General features: G+C 41.2%; 2 protein-coding genes across 4 annotated transcripts in view; one reads left to right on the top strand and one right to left on the bottom strand.

The window, feature by feature from the left end:
- Positions 1 to 27,319, bottom strand: part of HOOK3 (hook microtubule tethering protein 3) — a 60,652-nt gene extending 33,333 nt beyond the window's left edge. The window contains exons 1-5 of one of the 3 annotated variants that reach the window (XM_028712541.2): positions 27,025 to 27,319; positions 11,393 to 11,478; positions 5,480 to 5,552; positions 1,698 to 1,748; positions 380 to 512 (exon numbers count right to left, since the gene is read on the bottom strand). In XM_028712541.2, coding sequence (XP_028568374.2) covers positions 380 to 512; positions 1,698 to 1,748; positions 5,480 to 5,552; positions 11,393 to 11,478; positions 27,025 to 27,081 — 400 coding nt within the window. In that variant the 5' untranslated portion in view covers positions 27,082 to 27,319. Of the gene's footprint in view, positions 1 to 379; positions 513 to 1,697; positions 1,749 to 4,238; positions 4,314 to 5,479; positions 5,553 to 7,732; positions 7,764 to 11,392; positions 11,479 to 27,024 lie in introns of those variants that run through there. The other 2 variants (XM_077921479.1, XM_077921480.1) reach the window with 2 other exon arrangements.
- Positions 15,258 to 16,909, top strand: LOC144325988 (uncharacterized). Its single transcript, XM_077921481.1, has one exon. The coding sequence runs from the start codon at positions 15,266 to 15,268 to the stop codon at positions 16,766 to 16,768; it is 1,503 nt and encodes a 500-aa protein (XP_077777607.1). The 5' UTR covers positions 15,258 to 15,265; the 3' UTR covers positions 16,769 to 16,909.
- Positions 27,320 to 27,338: the final 19 nt, after the last annotated feature.

The following is a 27,338-nucleotide window of genomic DNA, read 5'->3' as shown; positions in this document are numbered from 1 at the left end:
TTCCATCTATCATATTGTAAAGATAAGGTTTTTGTTTATAAACATAAATGAGGCAGAAGAATGGTTTTCAATGCTTGCTGAAAACCTTGCTGCTTAGGCAAGCCTACTCAAACATGAAGTTTTATTATGCTTTTTTTTTAAAAAACAACAACCTGTTGATTTTATCTATATTTTTATCATTTTATTATGTCTACATGTTTTTGAAGTCTGTTAATTTTATTGATATTTTCTAACAGATATTTTATGTTACTTTATGTAAACCACTTAAGAGGGTTTTTGTTTTTATTAGGTAATGTATAAATATTGTTAAACAAAACAAGAAAAGTTGTTTGTGTGTCCAGTTTGAATGATGCACCCTTTCCACCAAAGTTTAACTGACCTTGTTTTTGTTCACAGTTTACAGCACAGCCCAAAATAAGTTGAAGCATTCTTCCAAGCTCAGCTACTTCCGAATGCTCCCCAATCAAGTTGACATCAGGAAGGATAAAATCATTGATCTGTTGCCCCAAAATCTGTGAAAATACAAAGATGCAGACATGGTGAATAGTATAGGGAGAGGGCACATCTCTTGAACTTGGCAAGCCTCCATATCTCAAGGACACTAGATCTTCAGATGCAGGTCTGGGCCAAAAAGGTACTAACCAACAGTACAGAAAGAGTTTATCTATAGTGGAGAAAAACAGAAGGCGGGAACAAGAAAACCCTTCCTTTGCCTGCTAATTTCACCCAGTAATCCACTCTGCCAAGATGCTGGGGAAAATTTAATTTTAGTCATGCTGTGGTATATGACCCATGACGTGGGCGGCTCATTTGGTCTAGACGCACATGCACATTGAACCAACTAGTCCACTCTTTCGGTGAGAGCAGTCTTCTCTTATGTAAACAGCACAGTATCTCTTCTAAGCTACAGCTGACTTTTAACAAGTATCTTGAGCCACCAACGTTCAAACATTTAGCTCCATAAATATTTGTTGTTGTTGTTTACATTTACTGGTTGCTTTTTTGCCATGGCAACTCAAAGCAACTTACATGGGTAATTATTATTATTTGTCCAAAATAGTGGCATACCAGAATGTTCTTAAATGTATTTGTTGTAGATTGTTTCTCTTTGTGAAAATAGAAAGCAGAAAGAAATTTTCTGAAGTGAGAGGCTCTCCAATGGATATATCTAGAATTGCATTAGGGACTTTCTTATTAATACTACAAAGCTGTCTACAAAATCAATTAATGCTGAACACTTAATGTTCCTTATCTTTCCAAAATAAATTTGAATTCTGCTACTGATGGGAAGGCATAGCTATTGCTGAGATAATAAAGCTTAGCCTTTGCGGTTTTATCAAGAGACTTTCCAAAAGTATCTATTTTAATTGCTCTAAGAAAAAGAAGCTATGTGAGGAAGCATTCATCAGCTTAATAAGAGGTACATAAACAATGGACAGCATACCGCGGGGGGGGGGGAGGGGGGAGTGAGTGTGTGCAATTCCTTTTCTATAAATTACAAATTTGGGAAAAGATTGTCAAAGGGCCATCTAAAATATTAATAAAGGATCAGTTTTCTGAATTAAAGAGCTATACTTTTATCTTTAGTAATCCTTATTTACCTGTTACAGAAACAGAATAATGAAAATGAAGCATAACAAGTTGAAAGGAGAATGAAGTGCAAAAATCAGTTTGTATAAGCAAACAAAAGACCTTACCTCATGATTGTAATCCAAAATTCCTTTTAAAATTTTCTTCAGATTGCTCACCTTTTAAAAAAGGAAGGGAAAAAATTGCATACTGAGAAACTGTGAGAGTAGGCCACACCGAAGCACAATCTTACATTGCTGTCTACAAGAATTAATCTTTCTAGCCAAAAGCCATTTTTGCCTAAAACAGCCAATTGTTAAGATTTTTTTCAGCTTAAAGCAGCCAATCATCAAATCAAGAATTTGCCATTAATTTTATTTCTCATTTATAGATTTTCTCTGCCCATATTCAAAGGGACGGGAAAGCAAATAGATATAACAACTACCTACACCAATGAGTTTGGGGGCTCAGCCTTATACCCCCATGGTGCTTCTCAAATATAATGATTTCTTTTTGGGCCACACTGGGAACACTGTGCACACAGCAGGGTTTCTGAGCCCTTTCTTGGCAGTATCTGCTTGTCCAAATTGGCAGAGCTTCAAAAGCAGCATCAACGCAACAGGAGTTGGGGGTGGGGAGGACAGAAACAAGTTCTTACACACAACAGAGCCATTAGACAGGCTTGAATCAAGTATGTTCATTTTTCTACCCCACTTCTGAAACTCTTTGGACCTTGCGGTCCTTTTAAGTTGACAACAAGATGTCAAAATGCCATTAAATTTAAAAAGCTGGATGGCATTTTGACATCTTGTTTTCAGGTTATCAAGACCACAAGCTCCCAAATAATTTAGATTTCCTCATTAGCCAATAAAAATCAATACTTAGGCTTGCTCTCATTCTCAAATTCTTTAAACGGGCAATGCCAAAAATTATACCCTAGGCAAGAATCAGGACCCACGAGAATGGATTCAATACCATGTGCCAGTACTACAATAAAATGCTTGAAATGATTGTGCAAATCAGCGTAATACTTGAAGTGAAAAACTTTATTGGGCAGATAAATTATAGTGTAAACAGAAGAAGTTAAGATTCATTACCAAACTTTTTGAATTAGACAGAATTTAAGGAGCGCAGTTCAATGGGAAGAAATAATTTACTGAGAAAATTATATAAACTGATTATCAGAAATGTATATCTGGATCATCATGTACAATGCTTGCTTTGTCAGATGATAGATCATAGAACACAGAATTGTAGAGTTGGAAGGGACTATGATTGTCATCTAGTCCAACCTCCTGCAATACAGGAATCTCTTGCCCAATGTGGGGCTCAAACCCACGACTCTGAGATTAAGAGTCTCATGCTCTACTGATGGAGCTATCTTTCTTTAAAAGGAGCTATGCTTCTTTAAAAAAACAACAACCCTCAATTATCTAGACAAGTTATTTCTAAATGGAACACAAGGGGTTGGGGAGTAAATGGTACCAACATGGGATGCAGTCTTGAGTGCCAGAAGATCATAACAGAATTCCACCCAAGAAGAGCAAAGTATTTAACGTCCCTGATGGCGCACAAAGCAGTCATTGGGGCAGTTTATCTTCTACTCTTCTGTTGGCATGCTATTGGTTGCTCCATATTACCATCAACCATATCTTATTTTTGAAATACTGAAGTATCATTTCAAATAGTCGCAGGCAGAACATTTTGACTGTACTGAAACATCTTAGTTTTTGTTCTCTGCCATTTCCCCCAAAGGGAAAGCCACCCAACCGTTCCTTGCAAGCAACTGTGTACATAAGAAATAATGCAGCTTGGGTTTCAATGCTGCTGCCTAAGCCTGCAGTGTGAATTCCGAGACAGATTTAGACAACCTAGGGTGACCCACTGACAATACTGCTTCCATGATTCTACTGTGTATCCTACTGTTAAGAAATATGGAAAGCTGTAAGACCCCTGGCCGAATGCAAATCTTTGATACGTCTTCATGAGAACATTGCCCCCGTATGGAGCGGCTCCTAATGCATGGAGAAGTGTTCAAGTTGCCTCAACCCTGAAATCATTACAGATATTTTGGCTATGGGTCTCTTGTTTTCAAATGTCTTTCAGGGATCAAAATGCAGCAGCAGCACCTTAACTGTTTAGAAAATTTATTCATGTGTAGAAAATTCCATACAATTCTCTTGAACTTTCCTGTGAAATTTCCCATCTTCTACCTGCTCAGATATGTAAGAGGGGCAAGTTTTTAATCTTCTGTATACATAAGGAATGCAAGCATCTATGTGTACTAGAACATTTTCATTTGGGAACAGATGGGTAGAAAAAAGTATTTCCACCATCAATGCAATTGTCTCTCAACTTTTTACATTCATAAGTCTTACAAGGACAAAGCCATTTGTGCAAGTAAACAAGAACTGTCAAGGATTCTGTTTTTCTCATCCATGAATCACCACAAGGCCAGATTATACTCAATCAAATTTAAAAAGGTAATTAGTAATATTTCATTTCCCCCTGACAACAGTACCATCAAGAAGCAAAGATTTCAGCAAAAGCTCTTGAGACTTGAAAATCAACAAATGTGGAATAATGAGAGTAAGGTGTAGCAGTTCCTCCCCTCTGATTTTTACTAGCCAAGAGGAATCTGGGATTCAAGGCAAAAGCTCCCATTTTACCTCCAGATCAGCAGGTTAGACTGAAAAAGACTCCAATGGAAAGAATTTTAAGCCTTTGCCTTCTGCAAACAAGAACTGCAAACATAAAGAGGATTAATTCAGTCTTTTGGCCTGTAGTGTAGACTCCTCGTCAGCAACTGGTATGATGAATATGGCACGTGGAAGAAGGAGTGGAGAGCAGTGGGACAGGCCATCCCCACCAAGCAAGTCATGAAACCACAACCTCCACTTCCTCCATGCATGTTCCTGCCTCCAGGCTGGCAATTTGGGGCCAGCTGTACATTTTGGGGTAGTAAGAGAAGAGAGTTTTGACTGTTGAACTTACTGGGAGCCGTGACCACAGTGCTATCAAATTTAACATATATGTAAGTGGACAATTCCCAAGAAAGTTCACACAATCATGTTTTCTTTCAAAAAGGGAAACTTCCTGAAAATGAAGGATTGGTAAAAAGGGAGCTGAAAAGAAAAGTCAAGAGGGTCAAATCCCTCCAGAATCCTTGGGGGTTATTCAAAACCACAATTACAAAAACTTCGCTAGAATGTACACCATAAGGAAAGGTACCCCAGGGCCAATACGATGCCAGCATGGTTGATGAGCAAAGTCAATAAAGCTATTAGGAATGAAAGTCTCTGATCTCATGCAAACATTGAAAGTTCAGAGGCCTATGGCATACAGGGATATTAGCTGAGGGTCTCTTAGTTTCCATGTGGTCCAACAGAACTCCCTTTACTGTGCTACTTTCCTCTCAACTCATGATCTCCCAAAAGAATTCAGAATTTTTCTTCCATTAAGACTTTACTTCTGAATCAGCATTAAGTAGGGAGTGGTACATTGGGGTAAAAAAAACCACACCTATGCATAAGAAGAAAGATTTCAGTATTATGGATGATACTGAACTAATTTTTACTCAAAGCTGGCCTACTGAAATTAATGGACCTAGCCCAGTTCTTTTCATTAATTTCAAGGGGTTTACACTGCATAAAACATCACTGAATACCACCCTATATATTTATTTTGGCTTGATCTCATGTCAGTTGGGTGCAGAGAGTCCCATTGTGCAAGCAGAAGTCCTTCAGCAAGGCTTTTGCTGACGGGACCGGTTAGGTAAAATCAGTATTATTCCATAACCTACTCTGAAACTCTGGAAAAGGCAACATAAAATTCATAAAATGCACACACACGTATAACTGCAATACTTTGTGTACTGAAAGTTAAAATCAGAGTTAAACTATGAAAATACCTTCAGTCTCCAGTTGTCCCCTACTTCAGTTTTGATTCTGTTTAACCAGTTTTCATCAAAGTACGTTGGATCACTGAAAAAACAAAAGCAGAATAATAGTTAGCAATGTCTCTTACTATCATCTATAGTTTTTAAATAAAATATTAGGCTATTACTTAATAATATTATTCATTTCATTTCTATTTGGCTGTCTGGAATAGATATCACGATTGTCAACTCTAACAAAGCTTTCATAAGTGTATTATTATTGACATTTATGAGTTGTATGTCTCAATTATATGTTATATATTTACTTTCATCCAAAAGTTCTAGAACATTAATTACAGTGGTGCCTCGCAAGACGAAAAGAATCCGTTTCGCGATTCTCTTCGTCTAGCGGTTTTTTCGTCTTGCGAAGCAACCCCATTAGCGGCTAAGAGGATTAGTGCTATTAGCTATTTAGCGGCTTAGTGGCTATTAAAGGATTAGCGGCTAAGCTGCTAAAAGGCTATTAGTGGCTTAGCGCCTTTGAAAAAGGGGGGGGAAAGCGGGGGGGAAATGGCGAGACTCGCAAGACGTTTTCGTCTTGCGAAGCAAGCCCATAGGGAAATTCGTCTTGTGAAGCGCATCGCAAACGGAAAACCCTTTCGTCTAGCGGGTTTTCCGTCTTGCGAGACATTCGTCTTGCGGGGCACCACTGTAATGTCTTATGGTTCCTATATTACTTATCACAATGTTTTTGCAGCCCCTCTTTTTTAAAAAAGCTATTTTATTTGAAGATTTTCTTGCTTTCATTAACCACCATTAAGCCCTCTCATGTTTCTATGAAGTCCTCGAATTCCTCAATTACAAGATCAGCTTCCTTGTCCACAATTACCAATGCACAGTTGAAGGGAAATATTGGGTGTGTTCTAGCACACACCATTTCATCGGAGGACAGCCAAACTGACATGATCGACAACTTATATAACTGAATGAATGAAACATTTCCTAAAGTCCTCTACTGCAGTTTTCTGAAATAGTTGCATCACAAAGTTTTCTGGTGCCCTAGGGTGCTTTAACTGAGCATGTTTATTTTACTTGTATTTACTGACTTGTGGGGTTTGTTTCGTTCTTGTTTTTGTAACTAACTCTCATTTTATTTGAAAATCCACACACTGGCTGACTAGATCTGCTACGGAATTACAACTTAGAAACATTTTTGGTTCCTTTGCCTGTTCATACTTTATTGCTAGATAACTCACCTTCGCTTTCTTTATGAAGGTTTCTAACAGTGTGTTTCCTGAGCTTTTGGAAGCAGAGGCATCCTTTTTCAGACGTAAAAATCAGTCCTACACTTCACTCACACCTGCAAAATTTACTTTCAGTGTGTATAACACCACTAAGAACTACTTACCCACAGAGGAGCCTACTCACAGTTTTTTCTGCACAAATCATTGATCTAGGTGTGCCTCCTAATTAGAAAGAGCTAAGAGTTGAAGCAGAAAGCCCTTGCTGCAGCTGGGTACTTTGGGCTACAGGCCCTTAAAATATTCAGGGTGGAATTCAACTGGATACTTTGTGCTCACAGAAGATTTTTTCATCTGGAGGACAGTTCTCCTAATGGAAGAGGAGGGGAGGTGAATTTGCTGATTTACCTTCATGCCTGAATTCCCTCCTCTTCCATCAGATGCGGCATCCACCAGGATAGCTCGGTTGGGTAGAGTGTGGTGCTGATAATGCCAAGGTTGCAAGTTTGATCCCCATATGAGACAACTGCGTATTCCTGCATTGCAGGGGGTTGGACTAGATCAGAGCTTTCCAAACTGTGTGTCGGCTGCAGTGTGTAGGTGTGTCGTGCGAACGTTCCTTACACTACTCCCGAGGCTGAAAAGGGGTTAGTTTAACCTCTAGTTTGCTAGTAAAACTGAATTACTGTGTTGCAAAATGATAAATGTCCAAAAAATGTGTCTCCAGCATGAAAATTTTGGAAAGCTCTGGACTAGATGATTCTCATGGTCCCTTCCAACCAGATTCTATAAAAGACCCTTCTGTGAGTGCAACAGCACCACATGTATTCCATCTTTAATTTCTTTCCCATAGCGTGATAGTGCACTCCGCCACACAGATTTGGAATTTCTGGTCTAACACCTACCTTCCTGCTGTCATTCCTTTTTACGCTTGCAGGTCCCCCCCCCCCCCCCCGAACTGCTTGATTTTGAAATAGCAAATTATGCTACTGATCTAGAAGCATGTCAATCCCTTGGACACTCTCCTTCACTTGAACAGTCTCACCTGCCTCTTGACTAAGTCTTTTCTGTGATACCTGTTTGGAGGAGCAGAAGGAAGAGTAATTTGGATATAGTATAGTACTTCATAATGTTTTTAAATCACAATTTTTAAAATCATTGTTGGGAGGGGAACTTTTTTGCTTACATTTTTTAAAATGCTCTGAAAACATGTTCTGTATTTTTCTGTTTCATTATGCTGTGGGAGGATTCAAATTCAGTTTTTGCTGTTTGTTTTCTTTGTTCTAAAAACATCTATTCTTCAAAGTTATGGAAGTTCCTACTATGAGATTAATGTAACTCACAATGAATGAATTATTGTATCAAGTACAGCTTTGTGCCAGGCTGCAATTAAGAATAACTAAGAAATACAAAATCCATTGTATAGAGACCAAATAATCTGTTATGAAGCATTTCTGGTAAAAGATTCATCCAGAATATTCTCTATGCCTAGAAGTCTCTTAGAAATTGGTCTGGCAGATCCATCTTCAAAAATGAATTTAGTATATACTCTTATTATCTGAAAGGGAAACTTCTGACATTACTCTCAAATTACACAAATTGGAACATTCACAGTTAAATATAATGCTTCTGTTAACTGACTTTCCCTAAGTACATAGGTTGTAATGATAATTAATTAATGTTAAAATTTATATTAAAGGCTTACGGTCCCACATCTACTGCAACTGACTAAGAATTGTCTTGCAGAACAAACAAGGAATTAGGAGCCAACGATGTTAGCAGTGCCAAAAGGACTGATGAGTACTCATTTGTATGCTCCTATTTAAGTCAGTCGCATGGGAATATAAAGAGCTGCCATATAAGTCAAGGGTGGGGAACCAGCCAGCATGGGCACCAGTCAGGGATAACAGGAGCTGTAGCTCAACAACATCTGGAAGGCCAAAGGTCCCCCACCCTGATATCAGTGCTACAGCTCTGTCTGTCACTCTCATTTCTAGAATAGATGAATGTAGATCCATTAGGAGCTTATACCTGCAGTTTATATGGAATGTACGTGAGAAAAATACAACCTTAAATCTGCAGATATGTTTGTATACTGTAGCAGCGTGAAGGTCAGAGTTGTACTGACCTCATTGCCCTGTGCACTCTTTTCTGGTTCAGACTGCACACATTACTCTTCAAACATAGATCACCATCTTTCTGCTCTAGAGCATGAAATCCAAAGTGTGATATGCAAAAATGTGATTAGCCACTGATATGTTGGGACAGCTCTACAGTTGTCATGGCAGCCATAAAACTCTGAATTGCCTCAACAAGGCTCCTCATGGACCACAACCATCATTTTGAGAACATCTAAAAGAAGTCAGGTAGGAGAATGGTGGGAAGCAGGAAAGGCTTGTTTGGGTGAGGGGGATAAGTTTTAATTTTCAAAATTGAAGTTCAACAGGACAGGAAGCCTGGTGAGTGTGATGGAATCCTCAGAGGCTATGATCCTCCCTCCACCCCCACCCCCATCATTAAGCCAAGGCTCTATGGCTTGTTTATCTCAGAATTCAATATTCTTAACTTGTTTCCACTGAAGAGGAAGTTCATCTCATTTCACACGCCACTCTTTAATTTGTAGGAATTTGAGAGTTATGATATTAGTAGCACAAAATCTTTGAAGATGCAAGTTAAACCTGCTGAAGTACAGCTTGATTCTCAGTGGTGAATAACAGGATGGTTGAAATAGAGAGTACAGATGAAATGCCAGTAACAAAGCCCCAACAAACTGGTTTGGTTAGTTCAAGCAGTGAATGAGCTAGTTTCCATTCCATTCCTGGCATGTTGTGGAGAAAGCACATTCACAATTTCTGTAAGTTCTCTGCATTTCTGACGTAAAAGTGTCACAAAATGAGCACAAATGTTTTACGCCATATATTAACTAGCAAGATGTCTACCAAATGGTGGGAATGCCTATGGAAATGTAGATCCAACTTGAGATATAGCCAAAAGAATGGGTAAAGGAACAAATCAACTTATTTTCCTTGATAGCTTTGATCTGTCTTTATTTGGCATACCCCCACTTCATTTCACTCTCCGGGCCAATTTCTTCTGCTTCATCTTTGCTTTACTGCAGCTGCATACTCCTTTTTTCAGTCCCATTAAACCATAGTCCACCCACACTGTCACATTATTCAGAGAAAAGCCCAGTACAACCAATCCCCACCAGGAAGTCAATGTCTCTTTCTTTTTTAAAATATTTTTTATGAATGATTTTCTTTCTTTACATATGTTGATTGCTAAATACAGATCCACGCCGAAAGTAGGGATTAATGTAGCAACTGCTGATGTCACAAAGAAAATTCTTCATCCTTAATGCGAGAGAAATCTGTGCTGTTTCCCTTCACAGTTCAAGGGAAAGGGTCTTTTCATAGGCCTCTCTTGCAGATGAAAGGTTGTAGGCCCACCAAACATAAGCTGCTACTTTTCTCTCCCTCTGGTTTCAGACTATACCTCTCCCAGATAAAGGGAGAGCTGTTTGGGAGGAAAAGGTGGAACAGTGACAAAGAGGTGTAGGACACTATTATATTCTAAATGCTTTTCGTGAATATTACCCTCAACAGAAAACCAAGTACTGGGGGCAGTGGGGGATTAGTCATCTTCAAGCACATTTAATGTCCTTGAAAGATGATAGATGTAGAAGTGCAAGAAACAGAGCCACTCTGTTTCTAACAGAATGCATCTTATGTAAGCAACAGCACTTCCCCCAGCACTGCCTTGACAGAGTCATGACACTGAAAGGCTAACACAGAGTGGGGGGTGAAAGGGTAATTTAGACAGTTTTCAATAAACAAGGTCATTAACAATGCTACTTATGAAGAATAGCAATATGGAGACGTCATTAACTGAACTCTTAGTCACACCAGCTTTGCTTTTTCTTTCACTACAGTGCAATTTACTGAACAAGCAGTTTTATTTTTTATTGTGTATGCTCTATATAAAAGCCCACAAAATACATTAAACATCCATTCCCCCTATTCCTTCCTCTATTGCCAACACCACTGTCAAAATATGCTCTTCTGGGTGGAGATCCTTATTCTTTAGTTAAATATGCTATCTTGCAATACATCATATGCAGTACATTAGTCACAGTCTATAAATATTTTTTTTAATTAAAAAAAACCTACTACTAAGAACTGGCCATGTTTGCACATAATGCTAAACCATAAAAGCCTGGGTTAGTAAACTATACTGTGCAGAAATGCCTCCCTTCATGAGAGTGGATAAACAAATCACAATAGGGATAGTTTAACATACCAGATCAATCTGGTATTGTGGTTTGTTTCACTTTAACAGTCTTGAACTACAGTTTTCTGTTGGATTGTCAATTGTGGTTTCCTGGGTCAAGGAAAACCAGGTTTGGATGTTACACTAAGCTATGGTTTACTTGCTCATGCAAAGGGAAGCACGCAGCTCATGCACAGAATTGTTTTCTGTGTTTGAAAACAAAAGCTTGATTCACCAACAATTACATTCATTAATAAAAGTAATTAATGTTTTGTTTTTAAACAAAACTTATAGTTGAGCAGTAAGAACACTTAAGAACAGAGTATGACATAGCAAGTTCTTATTAGGTGGATACTTGTCAGGGGCAAGGGGGAAGTTACTTACTTATTGAGTAAGTAAACACATTCACAATGATTTTTAAAAAGTGTTCTCTTACATCTTTTGCAGGACTTGGGCCATCACGACTCCATTGGTTAAATCATCCACAGTCTGGCATGGTGCTTCAACATTAAATGTCTGGATCTGAGGAGGAACAGGTACATTTAGTCAAGTTACACCGTATTGCATCACGCCAGCATACCAAGAGATTTCAAAAGCACTGCAGCTCTTACTAGCCAACTACAATACATTATATTATTTATACATTGCAGAGAAAAGTAACAAACGAAAACAATTTAGCCCAAAAGGATAAATACACTGTCCCTACTGGTAATCAAAATTGTAAATAAAAAACTAATGACTTCCTCCGCAAGGCAGTAACTCTCTCAGCCCCTTTACTTGTTTTACAATTTATTGATTATATCTCACCTTTCCTTCAATAAGCTCAAAGTGGCATACACAATTCTCCTCCCTCTCCATTTTATCCTCACAACAAATCTGTGAGGTAGGTTAGGCTGAGAGACCATGACTGGTCGAAGGTCACCCAGCAAGCTTTAGGGGTGAACAGTCATGAACAGTCCTCATAAAGTGATGGATCCTTTAACAGGGTCTCTACATTAGATTTCCCCAGCCCTCCTGTCACTATGAAATTTACTTTCCCTAGGTGGTTTGGTAGCTGAGCCAATGACATCTTGGCCCTTTTAATAAAACTTCTGCTATAAAGATGCCCTCAGAAGGTGACTGTTAAAAATCACAGTAGGTAAAATGCGTCAACTGAACTTAACTCAAGAGAAAATAAATTATATGATCTGCACAGATCATATAATGCCACATTAGGTTAAAGTTTCTTTTTATGTCACTTTTCAATCAAACATGACTCACAAGAATAAAATACAAAAATGCAAACTAAAAAGCAAAAGCAAAATACAATTAGTATCAATCAAATACAACAACAGTGACAAAGGGCACAGTATCTCACACAAGAACCAATGTATCTATGTGTGAATTTGAGCAAGAGTATCCATGCGTAAGAAGCCCTTATCAGGATATTTCTGCATGCTGTGTCTTGGCTCTTTCCCTCAATTAATACTTCCAAACTTCCACACAGTCCATCATATTTTCTTATCTGGAGATGCACAGGTATTTCTATACCTGAAGGCACACACCTTTAAAAACAATTTCCACAGGGTGGAAGTGTGCATAACAGAAGATTGCATCATAAATTTGTTAAGCATTTTGCATACTTTCCCCTAAAAGTGAATGTTGTTTTTCTCTGCACATTGACATGCTATAAATAACCACTCTAAGCTTCTTTGACTTTGAAATCACACCCCTTTCCACCTTTAAAATACATATTTTGGTCTTCCTGATGTGTGGGAAAATGATTGCTTGTACATGAGAGCATGAGCAAGGTTCTTATTGTTACAGGGTGATTTCATAGCTAGAAGCATCCTTGGAGCATGAACAGCGCGTGAACAGCTCGTGCTGTCCTATAATTGGCTAACGTGGCATGGCCTGATCGCGTGCGTGGTCTAGTGCGAAGGTCCTTATCTGCTTGCTAGAACAAATTGCTTGGCTTGTACTTTGTAGCTTTCTGATTTCACACAATAAAAGCTGTGCTGCATTAGCCCTAGAAGCAGCCATATTTCGGAACTTATTATGATGTGAGACTGACTTTTCTTTGGATGCCGAGCTGCAACTCGACAATTGGTGCCCCGTGTGACTGACTTCGGATTTCACGTTGCTTCTCATCGTTCAGCGCTCACCACGCGTCTTTCATCCGCTTCGGATCCCGGTGAGTGCTCCCTTGCTACCCCGTGTGACTGCCTTCGGACTTCACGTTGTTTTTCATTATTCAGCACTCACCAACACGTCGTTCATCCACGTAGTGGATCCCTGGTGAGTGCTCCCGTGTGATTTCTTTCGGACTTCATGCTGTTTTACAACGTTCAGCCTCACCTCGCCCGGCAGGGCTGCAGACGCGTCGTTCATCCACGTAGTGGATCCCCGGTGAGAGCTCCCGTGTGAATGTGATTCTGGACTACGTTACGGACTTATCAGCACTTACCTCGCCCGGCAAGGGCTTCAGGCGCCATTCATCCTTCCGAGGATCCCTGGTAAGTTGCTCCCTGCTCTTTTTGCAACTCTTGCAATCATGGGAAAGTCTCTCTCTGCACCACAGAAAATTTTTTTTAAAGACCTTAAATTCCTTTTGGCCAGTAACAACCTTGCTGTTCGGAAGGCTGACCTTAAGTCCCTTATAAAAGCCCTGGACACTCACTGTCCCTGGTTCCCCCAGGACGGAAATTGGGAGTTAGACGATTGGAAAAAAATTGGACACTTCTTTCAAAATCATCCTCAGATTGATGTCAAGGTTTTGCATGCCTGGGGTAACGTCTACAAAGCTATGTCGTGCTTAACTCCTTCAAACATTCTTCTGGCTGCTGCAATAGCTTCTTCGCCCGCCCTCCAAGCTCCCGCTTTGCCTGCCTCAAACCTACCTCCTAAACCGCCGGACATTTTCCCTTCGGCTCCTCCTGTCTCTCCCCTGCATTCTTCAAATTCTGCAGCACCCCCCGCTCTTCCACCTCCTCCGCCCAAGACATTTGGCACTGCTTCTACTACTCCTCTCCAAGAATCTCTCCGTGCCGCCGCTCCGTTGTTGGCTTTTGATTCTACAACTCCTAATCTTTTTCCTGTGAGTGTTCCTGCCGCCCCAGGGGGAGGCCCAGCCCGGCACGAACAGTTTGATTTGAGATTCATAAAGGAACTGTATTCTTCTGTCAAGGACAATGGCCCTGCACCCCCAGCCCCCATTATGCTGAACCAAACTGATGTTCTTGATGGCTTAACTGGCGAAGGCAATTTTCTTACTATTGCCCAACAGTTGGCCCTTGATTCCATGTATTGGACAGCTACCACTGCTGCCGCCCAAGAAGCCCTGTCCTCTGTTCCTGATGACAAGAATGAGCGAGATGGCCGTTGGGGCAGCATCAGACAGGGTCCTACAGAGCCCTATGGACAATTTGTCGATCGCTTGGATAACACTCTTAAGCGGCAAGTTCAGGACGTAGCAGCCCAAGAACTGATTGTCCGCCAGCTTGCGTTTGAGGACTGTAAGCAAGCACTACGCCCTTTGATGACAACTCCCAATATAGCCATTGCAGATGTGCTTAAAGCCTGCCAGTCAGTGGACACTGAGACACATAAAGCTTGCCTGCTAGCCACAGCTTTGTCTTCCACCGTGTCCCAGAATCCTGCAAAGGATAAAACCTGCTTTGGATGTGGCAAAGTGGACCATTTTCCTGCGCAGTGCAGATCTACCGCACAGCAATGTCACTCCAGCACAAAGTGCCCCATCTTTGATACAGGCCAGGACTTGTCAATTTTCTGAAGCACATCTTAGATCACATATTGGTCACTCTGGTTATTTGGCAACAGGAATTTTACGCCTGCTGAACTTCATTTCCGGAAGGAGGAAGTATTGCAACGCCCTCTAGTGTCTTACAGGTTGCTTCCAGATCCACAGCTGTTCCAGTGTTTCTTGGCACGTTGAAAGACCATCTTCATCTCCACCGCATTGGCCCCCCTTTTCCCTGGGAAGCCACTTCAACCATCAAATATCATTACAGTTTTGCCGCCTCTTGTTTGGGAAATGAGCCTGGCTTTGAAGGATGCCCTCGCCGGACCGGCATCGCTTGCATTTTACCCCCCAGATCTCTTCTTCTTTTCTCCTCCCTCAAGAGTCCTGCCCTATGATGTATTCCCCTGAGCATGTACAGAAAGCTGTCTTGGAACTATTGTGGACTCTTGGCATGGGAGGGGGTGAGGGGATTTCAGTGTGTTCCAGTTGTTTCATTCTTGTGCTTTGGCATGGTTCCCGGACAGAGGGCAGGTTGTGTGTGTTTCTTTATCAAGGCCTGAGAAGACAATGGGCTCCTGTATCTGCAGAAATGGCTGTGTGGCTTCTCCTGGATTGTGGTTTTTACATGCCAATAATCGAGCCACGAAATATCACGCAGGTTGCTCGGAAACAGCTATTGGAATAATTTACCATTCTCACCCTTATTGCCCCCCCGAGCAACCAATATGGCATCGTCCTGAGTGGCCCCACAATTCCACTTCACACGGATGGAGCCTCTCCGTGAACTTTGTGAAACACCGCTTTCGTCGTGCTGCCTTTTTGCAGAAGGCCAGGAGGCCTGAACCTTATCATCAGATTTGGACTAACAATACTTACGTTAGAGACATTAATCATTTTGCTTCTATGCTTAACCTTTCTGATTGTTGGATGTGTATGCATATCCCTCCTCAATCAAAAAGATCTGGCATTTTATTACATGGTATTCCTATAAATGCTTCATATAAGATTAGCAATAATATGAAGGACAATCGCATAAGTTTACCTCCTGTATTTCTATCGCTTGTAGAATTAGCTCCTTATTGTTTTCATTTTAATCACAGTAGCAAAAAATTTTTAGGTCATTATCCATATTGTAATTGGACACATGAATACATTAATGGATCTTCTTGTTTTCTTAATGTTACAACCATGAGTGGCAGACCAAAGGTTTTAATTAATAATGTCCCAACTTACATGACCTATGAACAACAAGCTGCGTGTAGAGACTTTTATGTTTGGTTCGACTGGATGAGAAAGAGCAGCAGAACTACATGTTTGCTTCAATCTGATTTATGGTTATTTTGTGGCACACGTGCCTACAAAGGAATCCCCTCTGCCTTTTCTGGTACCTGCACGTTAGGTATAGTAGTACCCTTGGTATATAAAATAGATAAGCTCCCAGCGGTCCGTTTGCGTAACAGAAGGGAAGTACAATCACCTATTTCTCAATATACAGGGACAGCCATCTCTAGGTCCCTTCTGCCTTCTTTAGGTGCAGCCATGAATTACCGTGATTTGCATAAATTGGCAAACTGGACAGAAAATTTGTTTAATTCCACCATTTTGGCTTTAAAAATGATTAACAAAGAAATATCAGAAATAAGAAATGTAGTTCTTCAACATCATTATGCTTTAGATGTGATCCTTGCTTCTAAAGGTGGAATTTGTGCCTTAATTCATTCTCATTGCTGCATGTATATAACTGATCAATCGACCAATATCTCTGCTACTATTGATCATATGGAACAAATGATAGCCCATAATCCTTTGAATCCACCTGAAGGTTTTGATCCATGGGAGTGGTTGTCTTCTTGGCTACCTAATGGATTATGGTTAAGAAAAATATTATTGATTGTAATTGCATGTATTGCTGGCTTCATTATGGTGTGTTGTTGCATTCAATGCATACCCTCTTTGATTTCCCAATGCACTGCATGGTGGTACCGACCACGGCCCACCACAGGGGTTACAAGAGGAATTTATGTTGCAAAGTGTAGACGCTTAGGCAATGAAGTGTACGATTTGGACTAATGGTCCCTCTTTTCCTCTAATAATATAAACAAGAAAAGGGGATATGTGGGAAAATGATTGCTTGTACATGAGAGCATGAGCAAGGTTCTTATTGTTACAGGGTGATTTCATAGCTAGAAGCATCCTTGGAGCATGAACAGCGCGTGAACAGCTCGTGCTGTCCTATAATTGGCTAACGTGGCATGGCCTGATCGCGTGCGTGGTCTAGTGCGAAGGTCCTTATCTGCTTGCTAGAACAAATTGCTTGGCTTGTACTTTGTAGCTTTCTGATTTCACACAATAAAAGCTGTGCTGCATTAGCCCTAGAAGCAGCCATATTTCGGAACTTATTATGATGTGAGACTGACTTTTCTTTGGATGCCGAGCTGCAACTCGACACTGATGTGCTGTGATGGAAATGCAATTCACCTCTTCCCTGTCTGCAGCAGCCACCTTCCCTGCCTTCTAGCCAAATGTGCAACACCAACTCTATAATATTTGATAATAGTGGTGATTGCAACATTAATACAATGTCTGCCCATCATCTCCGCCTTTTAGTGTGTGCATGTCTTCTCAAAACTAAGACTCTGCATTCCCAGTATATGATATTCAGAAGTGGCCTCTAAACTTGAAACTTTTAGCTAGAATTTATTTAAAAAGTGACCTTTCTCCCACAGCTCAAAAAAGATAACCTCAAAACAAACATTAACAATAATCAATGATGTTGTTACATGCCACCCCAGCCTCGAAACGTGGTATCTGTATGATATATAGTTTATTTACACACATATACAACCTGCAGCTATGATAGAGGGGCTCACACCATTATCACTCCAGCAAAGTGCTGTTTTTCACACTGCTACAGCCTTGGATTAAAGAAGAAACCATTCTTTCAACATATGGAAGTCCAATCCCAACATTAGATGACTCGTTCCACAAAGTTTTGAGTCAGTGGACTTAGCTGTGGGCACAAGCTCCCTTCCACATTTAAGCTCATCATCTTCTTGCACTCTGGGAAGGACTAAACATTCCAAAATACTTGTGCATTATGTTAAAAATGGTGATTAAAAACACAGCTACCTCCTCCCCTTTCATAATAGGTGCTGGCATTGCTAATACCTGCCTTGGTTCCTCCTTTTTAAAACTTTCAGTTTTCTGGTCACTATGTGTTTTTGTAGTGGCAGCCATGTTATTAACATACATTACCGGGGGGGGGGGGATGGGGACTAGGACTTGGGGTGGGGGGAGAAATAAAGATGGCAGCTGGAAGACACTTGACAGTGATCAGTACTGCCCACAAGGTAACTACTTTGGCTGAGAGCCCATACAACCTTGACCCCATCCCTGGTTTTACTAGACGTTATGGCAAGGGATGTTCCTTGGCAGCAGCTGATCTTTTATTTTATTTTTATTGTTTCAAAGTTCCAGTTGCAAAGAGGCCAGTTTTGGCCTCATCAGATTGCAAATGAATGGGAAGCACCTGGAATAGATAAGGGATGCCTACATCCTGCTTCAGAGAGGGAGGATATTTTGGACTCTTACAACTGAGAAATCATAAAACCCAAGGCATGCTGGCATGTGTTATACTGCAAACAAAGTGGCTGCTCTGAAACTTTGGCCAAAAAAACAAACACTCTCAACACACAAACTAGTTTAGGAACTTAAGTCCTTCTGTAGAATGCAGTATTCTACAGTGCATGAACAACAATTTTAAAACCTATTTCCTAACCCTGGAGAGTAGAAATATTCAACCAGTTCTTCATAATAAAACAGGAAGTTAACACCCTGGAAAAAGAATGGGAACACATTTCAGCCTGCCCATCTTCACCCAGCTGCTATTTTATATATATATGGAGAGTTTCAGCTAAACAAGCTTGTCGACCTACTGATCATTTGATCTACCCTAACCAGTTCTTAAAATGTTCACAAACAGGTTAGAGTGCTTGGGTGGATGTGGAAAGTTTCACAAGCAGCTCAAGGACAGGTTTAACTCATTTTCTCACCCAAGTTATCAAAAATACATTTTGGAACAGCCTTCCATCAAATAATTAACATACACACTTTGGACACAAATGTTAACACTGGAAATTTCCTTTCAGTTGCTCCTTTCAGCTGATAACTAAGTGGCTCAAAGCCTTTAACAACAGGTAAGTATTCTGCTTGTATGCAGCTTCTTCTTGATTTTGATTGCACATTGTTATTCTTATTATCCATTGTTAGGTGCCCTGAAAGGAAGACTGACAGGTTTCAGTACATATTTTAAAATAAACTGTGTACTATGACTTATTAATATCTGTTAATCTCAATGTGAACAGATGCCCTGGGCCCGGGAAACACCCTTACGCATGCCCTTTGGTTTGGTTCAGATGTTACCATCTCAGTCCAATGAACCACAATTTGTGTAACTGGGGACAATATTTGTGCTCACATGCTCCCCCTCCCTTATTTAAATATTTACAGGCTTTATTTAACTGTAGTCTGTGACTTTGAAACCAAGGAAGCTATTGTTTAACCCAAAATGCTGCCTTCCAGATGTTTGGACTACAATTCCCATCATCCAATGACCATTGGCCTTGCTTCCTGGGGCTAATGGAGTTTTAATTCCCAACCAACTAGAGGGGTACCACACAATGTTAGAAACTCAGATATATAAGCTAATTGCCAAATGGCACCTTAAAACTAGGTTGCAGTCACCACAGCAGAATGTCTAGGCACCCCCACCCCCCAAATAAGATTTATTATTGTTATTATTATTTTTCATATTTTAAAGGGAAAAAACTCAGTGGTTTACAACACATTAAAACATCAAATAAAGCAATCCAAATAAAACAAATTCAAGCTTCAATGAAAATATTTCAGATCATTCTGTAAGTGACATTTTGCTTTCTCCATATTTATTTACCTACTTAATTTATATAGCTGCCCCATAGCAGAAGTACTCTAGGAAGCCACTATGGTATAGTGGTGAGAGTGTCAGACTAGCACCTTGAAGATCAGGGTTCAAATCACCACTCAGTCATGAAGCTCACTGGGTGACCCTGGGCCAGTCACAGCCTCTTAACCTACATCACGGGGTCACTGTAGGGAATAAATGAGGAGGGAGTGAACCAAGTACACCTTGGAGAAAAAGGTGGGATATAAATGCAATAAATAAGCTCTTCTGCTTACCTGCTTAAGAAAGCTGGAGGGGCCAGCCAGGTGGAGATGTCAGAAGCCAAACTGGCATCCAGAGATCTCCACATGGTCACAACTGGACCCGCACCAGTCACAAAACACACCTGGCACATGGCTAATTTTAAACACTGGCACCAAGTTAAGAAAAGCTGGTTTAAGTAATCCCTACTTTGTGATTCCTCCATCATGGTTTGATAACCTGGGCCATAGGAATCACCTGTACAGGCAGCACAAGAAACTGTGGTTTCTCCCACCTCTGGAAATATTGAATTAAGGCACACTAGATAAGTGAACAGATAAATGGATTTTTCTCAGTCCGATAAACTATGGTTTTTTAAACTGAGATAATTATGTTTTAACTGACAACCCGCTCCAACAGTTGACTTTCAAAAGCATTTGCAGGCAGCCCTGAACCGGAAAGTTTTTAATGTTGATGTTTTAGTATGTTCCGATATACGCTGTGAGCCACCCAGAGTGGCTGGGGAAACCCAGCCAGATGGGCAAGGTATAAATAAAATAACAACAACAACAACAACAACAATAATGCCTACAGTGCTACAGACGCACTGTGACTGAATGTGCATGAAAGAGTGCGTGCACTGTTCAGCAGTAACCTCCATTGTACATTCATAGCATTTCTTCTTTGGATCCCAGCCCATAATTCCAACATAGGCATGTCAGTGAAACAAGAAAATCTTCTGAAATAGTCAACTCTAAGCAGAATTCAAGGCTACAACAGGGAAAGAATGACTCAAGTTTGTGTAACAGACATATGACACAGACTTCTTTTTGTCAATTTCATTCCTACCAAGCAAATACTCTGAAGAAAAATCATTCTCTCTTGCTTACAACTTACTAAATTGTGTGTGCAAATATACCTTCTTCCCATCATTGATAAATAAAAAATAAAAAATAGGAATCTGTTAAATAAGTTGCTTTATAGAACCCTAAAAATTTAAGTTTTTAAAATATAAAGAACAGCCGCCACCTTACAGATCATAATTATAGTAGGACTGCTGCAAATATGTTTGAGAAACATTTCTCAAAGTAGTGCTGCAGTCCATAGTGCTATAGTTCACAGACATGAAGAATTCCAAATCTGAACCCAATAACTACATTACTTTAAAAGTCTTCATTGCTGATTGTTGTTAGTTACAAACCACATACTGTCTTCCTCAGGCTGTACCAATTAGCACACACAGATTCTGTAAATCCTTCTAATATTGGTCTCCATGAGAACTACGAATCTATCATCAAAACAAAAAGGTCCTGCAAATGCCTTTATTTTAAAATGCTTTTGTTCTATTGAATAAAAGCAACCAAGAGAGTTTTCTACATAGGGTTGGATCCAGACTTATGAATGCAAGTTAACTTTAATTGATGTTTGGGGCAGCCCCTCACTCCATCTTCCCTGGAGCTACTTAAGTCTTGAGAGAACTGAGGAAAGGCACAGGGCTGTCTTACCCATAGGCGCTAGGGGTGTGGAGCACCTGGGCACCAGACTCTCAGGGGCGCCAGGTCAAGAGTCCAGGGCCCGAGAGTTGAGTCTGGGGAAGAGCCCGACTGTCGGTCAGAGCACTGCGGCGGGCTCTTCTGCTGCGGGCAGCTCTGCACCGCGAGTTTGGGGGCGACTGAGCCAGCAAGACGCTGAGGCGGCCGGCCATCTCCGCCCTCTTGCGCGCCTGGGACTGGGCAACCAGGGGCGGCGCCGGGTGGATCTTTGCACCCTGGCGCCGCATATGCTTAAGACAGCCCTGGAAAGGCAGAAGAGAAAAAGCCCAGGTAAGAGTCCTTGAGTCATCTGTTTCTGAAGAGACCACCACTTGGCCTTAGAGGACTCTGTTGCTCTACATTTTATACCATTTATTCTTTCGGTATTTTAAAACTGTATACTACTTCAGGTGCCTTGGTATAAAAATGGTATATAATAAATGCAACAAGTAAGTATTGCAAGTGCTATTTATTTCGCTGGGTTGACTCTTAAGAATAACTAAATATGCATCCAACCCATAAATGTTTCTCATACTGATGACAAGCCAGTTTAAGGAGAAACACTGTGGTCATGTCAAAACCTGTGAAAGTAGTAGCAGAGTAGTAATTTGTAAGATCAACTAACTATAAAGTTCTGGGTATTTACAAGCTTATGAACAAGTACAACTGTGTGACTTGAAGAACACATCATACCAGTGTGTCTGGATTTAGGTCTCTGCTTCCTTCGGAAGTGCAGAGTATGAGCTACAAAATTAACAGAGAGCTTCCTCTTAAACCTACCAGCTAAACACCAACATAGGATTGCAAAGGTATTCCTGGTAGCTGATGCTCACTTAAATATATATATATATATATATATATATATATATATATATATATATATATTCCTCTAGAGACTCATTAAAACCCAAGTTTCTTCCAGAAGCAGCATAAGACATGATGTATCAAATGATTCCCATTGACAAGAACTAAAGTGCTATTAGGATATAAGAAGGAACATAGGAAGCTGTCTTATATAGAGTCAGAATACTGGTCCATCTAGCTGAGTGTTGTCCACACTGACTGTAAGTGGACCTCCAGGATTACCAACAGGGTTCTCTCCCAGCCCTACCTGCAGATGCCAGAGGACCAAACCTGGAACCTTCTACATGCAAAGCAGATTATCTGCCACTGAGCTACAGCCCTTCTGGAATTTATGCTACTCACCCATCCATAACTATACATTATAATTTTAAAAACTTATTTGAATTAAACTGTAAATGGAATGGGCTTGCTTAATCCCTTTTCTCTCTCCCTTAAAGGTTATGCTGATTTAGGCAACGAGAAAGACAATGCACAAATGGGATACATCTGTCTGAACGGTATATGCAGAAAACAAGGCCACTGAAATAGGGAAAAGAGAATAATTTATTCTGAAATGCATTTTCATAATATAATAATAATAATACAGTAATAGGATCTGATGTGTATCCCAGGGCCATTTAAAGGTTCCAACATGCAAGGACTTTCTGCCAGTTAAGATTGGTGCAAAAACTGCCCGTTATTTACTTCTGTTTCCAGGAAATGTAGAATGCAATAAGTATTCACTTCCTTATTAATTACTTCTCTAGAGAAAGCAGCAAGTTGGAGAGAAAAATACCAGCAATTAATAAATATGCACTCAATGCAAAGCAGTGGAACAGAAAGCCTGCCCTCCACATTGTAGAGTTTACACACAATGAGAAGTTTCTCTCTCTCTCTTACAACACTAAAACTTCAATACAGCTGAATTTTTAAAGATTCAGAACAGACAAAAGTGTGCATAATGAATTTAAAAATCGTTACCCCAAGTTGTAGCTGATGGCTACTAATCTGGATGTTTTTAAAAGGGGTTTAATCAAATTCACAGTGGATAACCAATGTAAAGTCCCACAGATTTCAATGAGTCTAGCTGAAGCATGGCTTAAGTTTGGAACCAACACATGAAATCTAAGATGCATATTAACTAAAACAAAGAAAAATCATAAATGTAGAATACAGTTACAGGAAAATGAAACAACCAGTCAAATTAAAGATTACATGGAAAATAAAGGTGTCCAGCTCCCTTTGAAAGTGAGCATGTATGGACAGCATTCCAGAGATATACCGTACTTTTCCGTGTATAAGACAAACTTTTTTTACCCCAAATCAATTCAAAATTGGGGGGGGGGGTCGTCTTATACATTGGTAGTGTGTAGTTTGCCCGTGTGATTGGTTCTTGCCACGAGCCTGAGATTGTCAGCAGCGATTGGGCGGGTGCTTGGTGACTGCGGCAAGCTCTGTTGTCTATTGGCTGCCGCTACATCAATCAGGAGTGTTCAACAACTCTGGGCAATCTCCCCCCACTTTCTTAATCTAGAGCCCCCCAAAATAGGGGGTCATCTTATACATGGGGGCGTCTAATACACGGAAAAATATGGTAGTACTGCAACAGAAAAAGTCAAATCTGGACTCTACATAAGGTGAAACTGAAAGCAGTCTCATTTGAAAAATATTAGTTTCCAGGAACTCGGCCTGGAAATGAATTGGCAGCCAGCACAGGTATTTCAGTCTAGCACAACATCTGAGTATGCATTCTCAAACCTTTTGATAGAAAAAAAAAAAGCAGTATCTTAAACTAGCTGGAGTCTGATGAAGAGTGTACTGGTGTGATCTTCTGTAGCATGGTGAGAAATATTGTACTTTGCTAACTGGAAAACATCACAGGATGTTGCACTAATACAGCAGAATCAAGCCTGCACTGGCAACAGTCACCCTCTAGACACCTAGCATTACAAACACAGAAATGGACATAGCATGTGGGTGGCAAGTACAACACTGGAGACAATTTATGCCCCTTTTCAGCAACCACAAAACTAACTATGTCCAAACATAACACATTCAATATGTAGCTGTTAAAAATCAAAGTGCAATTAGACAGCACAATAAACTCTGCATACATTCATTCGGTTATTTGTTTATTTATTTATTTATAGGTTCAAGGTGTAAGAGACAAATTTTCACCCGGCAAAGTCCTGCTGAAGTTGTGTATCATCCCTGGTGTCCATGTACTTTTCGCTGACAACCTGAAGGTAATTTAGTTCTAGGGATAACAGATCACATGTTCTTGACTGGTGAGGCAATTCAAACCCCAGAGGATATGTCAGCTGGGAGAGGTTAGGCTGTGGCATATCTTCTCACCCCAGAATAAACCAATATAAATGGCTTACCCTGGCATATCTACTTACAATGGCTGACAAAAATCCCTGCTGGCATAAATTAAGGCAGTGGAACGTTACTCTGGTGTAAAGGTCAAAAAGGGTGTGTGTCATGGAAAAACTAAGTTATGCTGCATCCTAACTCCATTCACTGGTTCCACTCACAGACTTCTGTGTAACTTATACCATCAAGAATGAAGGTTAACTAAAATTCAGTCCACAGGACTTAGTGGAAGGTCGAAAATTAAAGGTTTACACTGCTCCCCACAAACCCACACAGTGGCTGTTAGGATACACCTTACCTTAAATTGAATATACACTGGCATATCTGCCCAGACTGCTCTGTAATTTAATCAACAATGCACAGGTTTGTAGGCAACAGCATCTTTCAGAATAGAATTTGATCTTAAATAGCCCAGCTGCAATCAACAGAATTGAATTTGTTTAAGTTCAAGGGTGCAGATTTCTTTTCAATTGAAGTAATAAGAAGAACACTACCTACAAAAGAGTTAAGGACCCCGTTACAAGTTGATATTCTTTATCTCCCGCACATAATGGGAACTTTATCTTCAGAAGCATTGTTTTCCAGGGTATTTGATTATGGATTCACACACAAGAACATGGGAAACCAGGCATGGATCCCAACTGTCTGCATACACATCTGGCTGAAAAATACACATATGAAATAAGCTACAACTATCTGCCTCTTAGCAATGCAGGTTGCCTTTATTTTCTCCCTGCAAAGTGCTCTACAAAAGACTGATAAGTATGACAACATGGAGGTATACCCCAAATATCTCCAACAGTGTATCTCTGTGTTCCATCACTCCTAGCTCTAGACCTGTGGAAATAATGTTCCTCTGGGCCCAAATACCTGAAGTCTCTTTAAAATAGAACAAAGACAACCTACTGATTTTAGATAGACAAAGCACACTACAACAGAATGTGTGGGTAGATTTCCCCCCCCAATGCCAAAGTTGCTTGGATGTCAACATCTGAAAACCACAACTAGATACTCACTTCTCTGAAATTAACAGATTATAAGTAATACCCCGCCTTCAAGAGAGAGAGATAGCTATATTAGTCTGTTGGAGAAAAACCAACCAAGAGTCTTGCAGAGTCCAAGTACTAGCCTTTAAGTAGTTTCTCTCGCGGGTGGCTCTGTGGGTAAAACCTCAGTGCCTAGGACTTGCTGATCGTATGGTTGGCGGTTCGAATCCCCGCGGGCAAGGTGAGCTCCCGTCGTTCGGTCCCAGCTCCTGCCCACCTAGCAGTTCGAAAGCACCCTTAAGTGCAAGTAGATAAATAGGTACCACTTTATAGCGGGAAGGTAAACGGCGTTTCTGTGTGCTGCGCTGGTGCTGGCTCGCCAGAGCAGCTTCGTCACGCTGGCCACGTGACCCGGAAGTGTCTCCGGACAGCGTTGGCCCCCGGCCTCTTAAGCGAGATGGGCGCGCAACCCCAGAGTCGGTCACGACTGGCCCGTACGGGCAGGGGTACCTTTACCTTGTTTCTCTCCAAGAAATGTGATTAGGTGCAAACTATCCCACTGGTAGCCGCAAGTGCAAAGTTTTGCACAAGTTTATACAAACACTAAAAGAGACTGACTTGATTTAAAGGGAAGCAGAAGCTGCATTTACAGCAAAGCTGTGAAGGGAGAGATGGCGAAATAAGCAAGCCCAGCCCTTTCATGGCTTGATGACATTAATGCCTTCAAAGGACAAGAAAGATGGGGCAGAATCCAATATTAGTCATACTCCATACTTATTGAAACTAATGGACATCAGGTATCTTAGATCCATTAATTACAGCTGGTCTACTCTAAGTAAATTTTGCTGGATACAATCCACGGGGAGAAGAAAGGAGATACGAGGTGTTCTACTGTGCTTTTTCACACACTAAAAAACAAAACAAAAGCCAGGTGGACCTTCACAGGGAAACCAGTGGCTGGTTTCTTGAGACTGTGTACCTGCCCAACACATGCTTTGCAGAAACTTACTTGCCACCTTCGCACTCTGAATTTTGCATATGAAAACAAATAAATACACAGAATCATACCACTCACTATACGCAGAGTGAGCTGGTAGTTAAGCCCGGATGAATCCAGCGGGTTGCCTGCATCTGAATAAGCAGGATGAGGCTGGACACATCATAGGGGGCCGAAGCCCATAACCGGGGTGAGCGAGGCAAAGCGTGTGGAGCCCCTCAAAAGAACAGAGACCGGCTCGAGGCATGGCAGGGCCCAACTGGGAGCTCGAGTTAGAGACAGAAGGAAGCCGCCCAGGCACCAAACTGGGAAAGGGATGGAAGGAGAGAAAGCACAGGCCCAGGGGGCAAAAGCTCCCGGGGAACGGCACCTCCCCCCCCCCCCCCCCGCCACAAGCCTCGGTCACTCACCCAGGTGAGCAAGCTCTCCCCGAGCTCGGCCCGCTCCAGGCTCTCCACATTGAACATGGTGCAGGCCGGGCGGGGCTTTTTCTTCCAGCCGAGGAGCTGCCGCCGCCGCCTGGGCCTCCTCGCAAGGCAGAGTCTTCGAGAGGCGCCGGCCTGCTTTCCGCCGCTCGCTTGCCGCCGCCTCCTCTTTCCTCCTCTCTTCCCCTCAACCCAGGCCGGCACAGCCGGGCCGGGCTGCTCTGTAGCGCAGACACGTCAGCCGGGCCCCGTCGTGGGGGATCCGCCCGCTCCGCTGGCACACCGGCCGCCCACAAGGC

Source organism: Podarcis muralis, chromosome 17, assembly GCF_964188315.1.
Source record: "Podarcis muralis chromosome 17, rPodMur119.hap1.1, whole genome shotgun sequence".
Classification (NCBI taxonomy): domain Eukaryota; kingdom Metazoa; phylum Chordata; class Lepidosauria; order Squamata; family Lacertidae; genus Podarcis; species Podarcis muralis.
Note: the sequence above shows the minus strand (reverse complement) of the source record. Positions and strands in the feature narration are given on the sequence as shown.

Coding starts and splice junctions, on each gene's coding strand:
- LOC144325988 (XM_077921481.1), top strand. CDS start 15,266: ATGGGCTCCTGTATCTGCAGAAATGGCTGTGTGGCTTCTCCTGGATTG.